Raw genomic sequence first — 10922 nt, 5'->3', positions numbered from 1 at the left:
GATGCTTTTTAACTTACTCGAAAAAGCAAAAAGCATTTCATTTACGTCTTGGTTCGGTTGGCCACACGAAGACTTAAAAGGTTAAATTGAATAGAGAAATGGCGACACATATCTCGTGGGAGTGCGACTCTAAAAAGGAAAACCTCTACGATCGAACTGTTGTTCGAGTTCAAAATCCGTTTTCTCCTACAACTTCCCTTTTAATTCATTTTGATTCGTGTTCGTCATTGTCAATTCCGAAACAGGAGGATTGATCTCAAATCAAGATAGTGTGAGGGAGGGAGAGGCGAGGGTTAGGGTTTGTGGATCCAGTTCAAATACAAATAAAACAAACAGGGAGATGACGGAGGTGATGCTCCATATATATGATGTAACCAACAGTGATTCCGAAAAGGCCAACAACACCATTGTTCAGATCAACAAGATTTTCAAAGATGGAATAGGAATCGGCGGTATCTTCCACAGCGCTGTTCAGGTCTTCTCCTCTCTTTCCATCTCTCTCTCTCTCTCTCTCTCTCTCTCTCTCTCTCATCAATCGATTAAATTATTGGTATATTGATTTAGGGTTTCAGTTATTGTTCACTGGTTGTTGAATTTTGCTATGCGTTTCATCCATTACAATTTTGGAGTGGATCTACTGATTACTAAACTATAGAGTAGATCAATTACTGTATAGAGCATTCGTGATAAAAACAAGTTCACTGCTTTTTATCAATTACCTAAGGAATATTGAATTTGCACATCATAATTTCATTATGTATTGCAGGTTTACGGAGCGGATGAATGGTCTTTTGGGTTTTGTGAACAGGGAAGTGGGGTTTTCAATTGCCCTTCTGGGAAAAATCCCATGTACACATATCGAGAATGCATTGTTCTTGGGAAAACAGGGCTTTCAATCTTAAAAGTGAATCAGATCTTGAGGGAACTTAGTAGGGAATGGCCAGGAGACTGTTATGACTTGCTGTCAAAAAACTGTAATCATTTTTGCGATGAGTTTTGTGAAAGACTCGGTGTGTCTAAACTTCCAGGTTATTCCCATTCTCCTTTACAAAATGTATAATATTATACAACACTATTTTGTGGTTAAAGATTATCTAACCATTTTATACAACAATATGTTAACAGGTTGGGTGAACAGATTTGCTAATGCTGGGGATACTGCTGTAGAAATAGCAGAAAACACTGCTTTTCGGGTCAGCAATTTTGAGCTTTTATATATACTTAATCACAAACATGACCAAAATAACTAAGTTTTCAACATCTATTACAAAATTATCACCTATTCTTTCATCATTTTTGTGATTGAACTCTTTTATATCAACAGTTTGCTACTTTGCTGCAATTATATTGGTCTAATTTAAGTTATTTATTAAATGAATTGTAGTTGAGACAAGCTAAAACAGAGATTGTGACAGCTAGCAAAGTGGCGTATCAATTTCTTGCTGGAATAGCTTCAAACACCACCACAAGTGTGAGTATGGGTACGGATTCATCAGGGAGTTCAAATAAAGGGGGTGGCCCACCTCTTTGGCTTAAAAACCTTGTGGCAGCTGGCGCAAAACCATCAAGTAGTAGTACACTTGAAAATGGGGATGATGACTTTCTGCATAATTTGTCACCAGATATACCACGATGATGACTACAAGATATGTAACACACACATTTAATGTTTTCTTTTGTGAAGTAGTTTTTTTTTTTTTTTTTTTAAGTGGACTTTGTAACACAAATTTGGAGTATATGGCAAGCTTTTATTTCTCAATTCTCACACTTTTAGTTGCAAGGCAGGAACAAAGAGAGAATGATGTTTACATGATTATACTACTCGGTGTCACATCAACCCTTATTTCTCAATTCTCATACTTTTATTTGAAATGTAACTCCCAAAGGTTGGTTGGAGAATAAAGTGTAGTGTGAAATGTGTGACTGGAGTGGTTGTTCGAGATGATATATATGGGGGACCATAGTAACAGGTTAGATTAACGATGTGGATGATCCGGAACATGTTTAGAATGTAGCATTCTAGACAGTGTGGTTATTTTTTAAAAATAAAAAAAAAATGGTTATTTTGTAAAAAGGTTTATAAAGTTGTTACATTTTCAAATAAAATTGAAGTTCCCACTTATTATGTATTAATAGAAGTTCTTAATGTTTATCTTTCATTTTAATAGTGTTAGACAAAACTAGATGATAATTCGATAACTGGAAGTTGGAAGTTGTAACTTTTATTATATGAGTGTTTATCAAAAATAGTTGGAACCTTTTGAAATATATAAAATTAGAAAAACGATACCGGTCTAAAAAAATGAAACATAATAAATAAAAAGGCAATATTGAAAATTAATTAAAAAACTCAATAGGTTTTTGCTAAAAGCTACATAAAGTAGCAAGGAACTAGATGGAGTAAAACACAAGTGTACATGTAAAAAAAAAAAAGGAGAGTAATACATCGATTTTGCCAACCTAATTTCTTTTTCTTCACCCTTAGCTTAAACCATAAAATACTATAGATATAATATTATAAAAAAATTTAGGAGAGGGATGAAATTTTTGTTGAAAGTTAGCTCATTTCTCGACTTCCACATGCACAAAAGTAGCAAAATTGTACATCACCCCAATATGTAGCAAAATTGTAGATCTTTTTGATTGATTGTACCACTTAAAGAGGAACATCACACCACTTAACACCCTCACCCAGATGGGTGTCACGCATGAACATGTAACCAACATGTGATCCACCGATTTGACCATAATCGAACATATACTACATATGATAGGGGGTAGCACAACTTTACTATCCCGGAGAGACACAACCATTAAAATTCAGCCTAAACTTGCTTGCTAAATCAAACATCAGACCTTGATCGGAACATATTAAACCCACTTGAAAGCATTGCCTCCCAAAACAGTTAATTTTCTATCGACGATCAATCTTTAGACCTTCCTCTGTATATTTACAATCCAAAGCAGAAGAACAATGGAATCGATTAATTTTTGCGTGATTCGTCAAAGACCCCACGACTAAGATGAGTCAAGAGATTTCTATCTCTTCCAAGTTGTTGCTCGTAACTCTTTTCTACGACCACGAAACACCACCTGGAGATATCGACAAGAAAGCAGTTCTTTGATTTCTATATTATAGGTTTAGGGAATGACACCCTTTTTTGGAAAAACATGTGAATTAGATCCAATACTCTTAAAGATAGGATTAAGTACATGTATACATAATGTGGACATGTATGTAAATATTCTTCGATAAGAAGGCAATTCTTTGATTTCTATAATGTGAACATGTATGCAATCACATCTTTAAGAGTATTCGATCCAATTCAGAGGTCTTTCCAAAAGAGGGTGTCACTCCCTAAACTTAAAATAAGAGAAAATCATTTTATTGTTAATGTCAATGTTATTTATGCCTGATGTAACACCCCGAAATATCAAGAGTAGAGTTGAAGAGCTAAAAGTGTAAATCTTGAAGGGCAACTCGGCAAGTCCATGGATGGACTCGGCGAGTAGGGTCGTGACTTTGGTCGCGTGTCAAGTGGCCTACTTGGCGAGTCCAAAGATGGCGAGTAGGTGCTGAGTGGAGAAAACCCTAATTCTCGGGGTTGAGCCCTATATAAAGAACTTAACATCCATTCCCCTAGCCTCTTTACTCATCCTCAAGTCCAGAAACCCTTAGTAGTCGTGTGGGTGTGGATCAAAGTGCATTTGGGAGCTTGAAGGGTATTTGTTGAAGAAATCTTGGGAGTTTGGAGGCTTGGAGCAAGGAGCTTTGCTTGGATTCGAGTTTCATTGCAGTTGGGGCGTTCTTTTGAGGTAATATCTTGTTCTTGGGCTGTTACTCATGTGGATTCATCATTTTGGGGTTTATGGGAGCTTATCTTGGTATGTTTTGGAGTTTGGAGGTTAGATCTCAGGTTGCTACCTCAGATCTGGAATGGGGGAGGTCTAGAGTGCATTAAAGTCCATGTGTTTGAGTGATTAGTGAAGCCATCATGTCCCAAACCCTAGCTCTAAAGTGTATAAGGCCTAGATCTCTTTGGATTCACGTAAAGTTTGCCACTTTACGTGATGGATGGGTTGTAGGAGGCTAGATCTATGTTTTGGATCAATTGCATGGCTTGGAACGCTTCTGTATAGATTCAGACCGGTGGTACTCGGCGAGTCACAAGGGTGGACTCGACGAGTTGCTTGAAGATGAGCTGGAACTCGACGAGTTGGATGAACAACTCGGCGAGTAGGTTGAAGATAGCCTTAGACTCGGCGAGTCTGTTCTTGGACTCGACAAGTCTTGTCGAAGAACCCCAATGTTTTCTGGTTGAGTCGAGAATCAGTGAGTCAAGGGATGACTCAGTGAGTTGGGTGCGAGTGAACTCAAAGTTGTTGGACTCGGTGAGTCTCGGGGTGACTCGGCGAGTCTCGGGGTGACTCGGCGAGTCAGGTCGCGGATTGAGGGAAGTTCTGAGCTTGGGGACTCGACGAGTCATGGGGTTGACTTGGCGAGTATAGTCAGTCAGGGGTTGACTTTGACCGTTGTCCAGAGTTGACTAGTTTGACTTTGTAGTGTTAGTCAGCCAGGATCAAGGTGGTATTAAGTAGAGATATGCTTGTGTTGTAGGAGGACGATAGCTCGGGGGATCGAGCGTTAGTGATTCCGAGATACGCGAAGTGAGTCTTCTCACTATACTTTACCTTGAGTAGGTAACCAGAGTTATGTGACAGAGTATTTGTATGTTATGTATGTTATGTGTTGTACTGCATTATTTCTATGTGATTTATGTTGTGCATGTTTACAGAGTTAGAACCGTAAGGTTCATAGAGTTAGAACCTGAGGGTTCACATAGTTGGGTGCACGGACCCATAGAGTTATAGCCTCGAGTGGCTAATATGTGTTATATGAGGTATTTTGGGAAACTCACTAAGCTTTGTGCTTACAGTGTTTGATGTTAATTGTTTCAGGTACTAGTGACGACCGCGGGAAGGCGCCGACTTGATCAGTACACACGCACGGGATTTATGATTTTGAGATCTTGGGATTTTGTATTACTTGGATTGAACGATTGAAAATGGTTGTTTTCTGAATATTAAATGAATTATGTTTTATAAAAATTTGAAAAATTTGTTTTGAAATTTATGGTGTTACAATTTGGTATCAGAGCCTTGGTTTGAGGGATTCGGATGCACCTTCAGGCGTATTTGAACTCAAATTGAGGATTTGAGAAATTTTACAACCAAAACTACAAATTTTCTAAAAAGAAAAAGAAGTTTTGGAGACAAGCAGAGTGGAAGGTGTGCACGGTCAGCCAACGCCCGAACGGTGAATCCCCAAAATACCCTTACGTTTGTGTTATGAGATATTTATGATGCACTTTATGAGATATTATTGCATGCTAGAGACAGGCTAGGTATTCCATATCTTAGGACTAGAGTGGCCTGATTTGTGATGCCTTAGCCTAGGGATTGCTGTTTTATGCGATGTGCTTTTGAGTATGTGATGAGTGAGAATATTTAGTTGAAATCCTTGAGGGGATTCGGGTAGAAAAGTAATCTAGGGGAGATACCTAGATAAGTACCGTGGTACTTAGCAAAGGAGTAGTTAAAACCCACGAGGGGAAGAGTTGCAGAGTTCGGCGGTACTTTCGGGGATGAGCTGAGCAAGCGGAGTTATCACCCAGAGTGAGTTATATATATCCTTCGATGCTCGAATGTTGCTCGCTTCGTGCTTTGTGGAACTCTCGATGATGGGAGTCAGCTACCAAGCGAATATGACGATATTCAGGAGGTAGATGGCTGAAATCATTAGGAGCTCTTCAGCAGCTGATGGCAGGGAAGTGTGAGAATCTAGGAAGAGCCTAGGGAGTATCTGTAGCCAGATGAGTGCGCTGGCAGAGTAGAGAATTTCGCTGGAGAGCAAGCACGCGATGAAATTGGGGATCGAGAAGGTCGAGCAGCTACTTAGGAGCTCCGAGATAGTCCGTGTGGAAAGTATGGGTAGATGTGGCAGGTAGTATGCGCCCATACTACTGAAAGCAGAGGACCCATACTTGATACATGGGGTACTCTGAAGTTTCTAATGAGTGTATTGAGGAGTGATGTTATGGTTTGAGTACCATACATCGGAGCAGGTGGAGGATTGATGTTATGGTTCGAGTATCATACATCGGAACAGATTGAGGAGTGATGTTATGGTTCGAGTACCATACATCGGAGCAGATGAAGGATTGATGCTATGGTTCGAGTACCATACATCGAAGTAGATTGGGGAGTGATGTTATGGTTCGAGTACCATACATCGGAGCAGATGAAAGATTGATGCTATGGTTCGAGTACCATACATCGAAGCAGATTGAGGAGTGAAGTTATGGTTCGAGTACCATACATCGGAGCAGATGAAGGATTGATGCTATGGTTCGGGTACCATACACCAGAGAATATTGAAAAGAGATGTCATGGGATGGGTACCATGGTTCGTAGTAAATGATGCTTATGGTTCTCCGGTTATCCGGTCTCGATTAGGTAGAGATTGGATGTTGTGGGTTTTTAGGCATGTGGACCATGATTGAGTTCGAAGAGGCGTCCTTTGAGAGGGAGGTTGAGAGCCTTTCAGAGTATTTTGGTAAGGAGTCAGAGGGAGGGGAGAATTTCGGTCTGAGTGGAGCAATCAATCGATAGAGGAGATATCACCTTCTATGACCTGAGTGGTGTTATTTATGTTCGTGTGCGAAACATGAGAGGCATGATGTTTAAGTTTTGGGTTTGGGGGTAAACCCTACAGGTTGTCATTGATGATGATTTTCCCTCCAGAGTATCAGGTAGCATGTGTGCCGCGAGGCAGTGATTATCATGAGCAGATAGTCAGTTAGGACTGAGATAGTCGAGGACCACGTTACACCTATTTGAGTATAGTAGGGCGTATTGTAGTGGTATCAGTGGGGAGTCCAGTAGAGTTTATCAGTGTAGTGGTTTTCGATCTATGTTGGGTATTGAATATAGGAGTAGGTCCGTGTTCTTGGGAGGATCCATGTGTTGGAACATTGGTTGATGAGCCGAGGTGGGGGAGTATGATGATTCATGGTTCAGTCTGTGGGTCAGTGATGCTATTGGACAGTTGAGTTGTTTGGTATTGGATTGGTACGAGACCTGGAACGACTAGAGGCCATCATGACAAGAAGTTCTTGAGGATTTCATCTGAGGTTTAAAGTCCATGAGATCGATTGATTTCCTTAAAGGGGATTTTCGGGCGTTGCGCAGCACTTGCCAGGGGCAGGTGCGATTCTGCTGGTAAAAATAATTGGCAGGATGGTTATATGCCAATTGGGGACGGTTCGAACCCTAGTAGGGGAGAACCGGGTATTTTATTGAGGGAACCATAGATTTGTGCAAGGGCGGTTAGGGGTTGAATACAGGAACATGCGGCTTGAATTCATGGGATCAGGGTCATTGGTGATCAGGGAAAGTTGCAGGGCGAGAAAATGCAGGTGGTATATGTCTGAGAGAGAGATGGGCGTCTCCACGACAGGTGGCGAATGGACAGGAATCTGGCGGTGGTCAGGGTCGTTTCAAGTGGAAGGCTCGTGATGACAGTATGGGCAGTCGAGAACTTCTGGGTCGAAGTATGGATTGTTTATGCCTTTCTGGGGTGGTTAGAAGATCACCAAGCAGCCAACTTCCGTGTCGGTATGTGTATTCTTGCATGGATTCTGAGCAGTAGAGGAAAGGATTCCGGAGGATCATCAGTGTGTTCTGAAGCATCAACGCTTTCTTTGTATTCCAAGTGAGTGTCTGGATACACTGAAGTTGCACATTGGGTACAATGAAGAATTATTATGAGGCTCAGAGGAATGTATTGTTGTATATGTATGATGCTGGGAGTAGGAGAATCAGTGGTAGAGGCAGGACATTGTGATGTTCGGTGATGGTGTTCCGTGGTTTCCGCGTATAGCATCTTGATTTCGGAGTTATTTAGAGTCTTAAGTTTGAAGCGACTAGTGATGTATCATGTATCTAGGGTTCCAGTGGGAGCCCTTCGCGTATTGTCATCAAGAGGGAATTATTTAAGGAAGTGGATCTCCGCAGAGATGGGTTCTGCGTATAGCGGTTGCCGCTAGAGTCTGTAATACATATTGGGGCAAGTGTGTAACTACCTATGATAGTCTTCGGTGCATGAGTTACTGAGCATAGTGTGGTGTTGTAATGGGAATGAGGGTATAGGATGATACTACGGGGGGGCCGTAGTATTCTCCAGTCAGAGGGTGTTGTGATGCTACGGGGAGCCGTAGTACTCGCAAGTCAGAGAGTGGGAGTCGTGGTACTGTGGGGAGCCGTAGTACTCACTAGTCGGTTGGCGTTGTGGTATTGCAAGAAGCCATAGAACTCGCTAAACAGCAAGAGAGTGTGATGAGGAGTGTTCTTTGATCAGTGTACGATGCAGAGGAGTTTTAGGCTTGAGTAGCCCTAATATTGAGTTTTGGAGCCTAGTGGTTAAATCGGGGCGAGGCTGGGGCCTCCACCTCTGTCGAGAGATTCAGCAAGGTGCGCAGGAGATATGTGCAGCAGACTCCAGAGGTCAGAGTTGATTCGATCTTCGATCGGATTGTATTTTTCGTATGAGGAGAAGAGAATTTAGTGACTTGCGTGTCATTGGGCTGGAATATTTGTCAAAGGGAGGAAGTTGGTGTGATATCTTGGGTCATGATATGTGTGTCCTTTGGAGGTTCAGCTGTGGGGCCAAAAGCTGATATGGTGTTCAGTATCGAAGAGGGATATGAGAAATGAGGTAGAGTTTACCTTGGTGATGTCTGAGGACAATGCAGAGCAAGCGAACGATTCAGACGCTCGAGGACATACTTCGGGCATATATATATATATATATATATATATATATATATATATATATATATATATATATATATATATATATATTAGATTTCGGAGAGAGTTGTGACACGTATTTACCCTTGGCAGAGCTTTCCTGCAACAATAGCCATCAGTTGAGCACCAATGTGCCACCCTTTGAGCTGTTGTATGGGAGAAGGTGTCGTTAGATCAGTAGTCATTGAGCAACGTGATTGCGGTGGTGGCATGGAATGACAGCATGTTGGGGTGACTGCTGAGGACGCGTAAGGGATTCCGAGGGTGTAGAGCCAAGAGTCTCAGGATGGATGCAGGGATGGAGTTTGGGTCTCCCAGCTTGATTCTGATCAGGGAGTCGTGTGTGTAGTGGTGGTTCCCCCTGGGGATGTTGGAGATGTTGTCAGTGTGATGGGTTTTCCTAACTTGAGAGTGCGAGGACTGGGGCAACATTTGCATGTGATTGCAAGAAGAGGACTCGTGGGAGTTACTCTGAGATTGAAGAATGGGTCTTTCGGTCAGTATGGAATGGATAGAGTGGGATTTGGATCAGAGATCAGGTGATTCATGGTTTTCTAGCTCTTATGGGTCGGGTGATTGTTGAGATTTGGAGCAATGATGCATCATTGGAAGTACTCAGTTGTTGTGTGTGGATATCAGAGGGTAAAGCCGGTGCCCGGCTTGAGACGGTGGTCAGGTCACCGCAAGGAAAGAGAAAGTGAGTTCGAGTTTCGATGGGTAAGCCTTGAGGGACCTGGTCCGGTTAAGGCCAGGTGGCGTGTTGCGGGAGTATTTTTGGAGATGAGTTGCCGTAGGCTTCGAGGACGAAGCCTAATTTAAGTGGGGGAGAATTGTAACTCCCCGAAATATCAAGAGTAGAGTTGAAGGGCTAAAAGTGTAAATCTTGAAGGGCAACTCAGCGAGTCCATGGATGGACTCGACGAGTAAGGTCGCGACTTTGGTCGCGTGTCAAGTGGCCTACTCGGTGAGTCCAAAGATGGACTCGGCGAGTAGGTGCTGAGTGGAGAAAACCCTAATTTTCGGGGTTGAGCCCTATATAAAGAACTTAACATCCATTCCCCTAGCCTCTTTACTCATCCTCAAGTCCAGAAACCCTAAGTATTCGTGTGGGTGTGGATCAAAGTGCATTTGGGAGCTTGAAGGGTATTTGTTGAAGAAATCTTGGGAGTTTGGAGGCTTGGAGCAAGGGGCTTTGCTTGGATTCGAGTTTCATTGCAGTTGGGGCGTTCTTTTGAGGTAATATCTTGTTCTTGGGCTGTTACTCATGTGGATTCATCATTGTGGGGTTTATGGGAGCTTATCTTGGTATGTTTTGGAGTTTGGAGGTTAGATCTGAGGTTGCTACCTCAGATCTGGAATAGGGGAGGTCTAGAGTGCATTAAAGTCCCTGTGTTTGAGTGCTTAGTGAAGCCATCATGTCCCAAACCCTAGCTCTAAAGTGTATAAGGCCTAGATCTCTTTGGATTCACGTAAAGTTTGCCACTTTACGTGATGGATGGGTTGTAGGAGGCTAGATCTATGTTTTGGATCAATTGCATGGCCTGGAACGCTTCTGTATAGATTCAGACCGGTGGTACTCGGCGAGTCACAAGGGTGGACTCGACGAGTTGCTTGAAGATGAGCTGGAACTCGATGAGTTGGATGAACAACTCGACGAGTAGGTTGAAGATAGCCTTAGACTCGGCGAGTCTGTTCTTGGACTCGGCGAGTCTTGTCGAAGAACCCCAATATTTTCTGGTTGAGTCGAGAATCGGTGAGTCAAGGGATGACTCGGTGAGTTGGGTGCGAGTGAACTCAGAGTTGTTGGACTCAGCGAGTCTTGGGGTGACTCGGCGAGTCAGGTCGCGGATTGAGGGAAGTTCTGAGCTTGGGGACTCGGCGAGTCATCGAGTTAACTCGGCGAGTATAGTTAGCCAGGGGTTGACTAGTTTGACTTTGTAGTGTTAGTCAGCCAGGATCAAGGTGGTATTAAGTAGAGATATGCTTGTGTTGTAGGAGGACGATAGCTCGGGAGATCGAGCGCTAGTGATTCCGAGATACGCGAGGTGAGT

At 42.5% G+C, this 10922-nt stretch overlaps 1 protein-coding gene across 1 annotated transcript; it reads left to right on the top strand.

Moving 5' to 3' along the window:
- Positions 1-201: 201 nt before the first annotated feature.
- Positions 202-1759, top strand: LOC145007976 (deSI-like protein At4g17486). The gene is made up of 4 exons (XM_078966587.1): positions 202-475; positions 767-1028; positions 1126-1193; positions 1385-1759. The coding sequence occupies exons 1-4, from the start codon at positions 341-343 to the stop codon at positions 1634-1636; spliced, it is 717 nt and encodes a 238-aa protein (XP_078822713.1). The 5' UTR covers positions 202-340; the 3' UTR covers positions 1637-1759.
- Positions 1760-10922: the final 9163 nt, after the last annotated feature.

This window comes from Lactuca saligna, chromosome 8, assembly GCF_052625555.1.
Source record: "Lactuca saligna cultivar CGN05327 chromosome 8, ASM5262555v1, whole genome shotgun sequence".
Lineage (NCBI taxonomy): Eukaryota > Viridiplantae > Streptophyta > Magnoliopsida > Asterales > Asteraceae > Lactuca > Lactuca saligna.
Note: the sequence above shows the minus strand (reverse complement) of the source record. Positions and strands in the feature narration are given on the sequence as shown.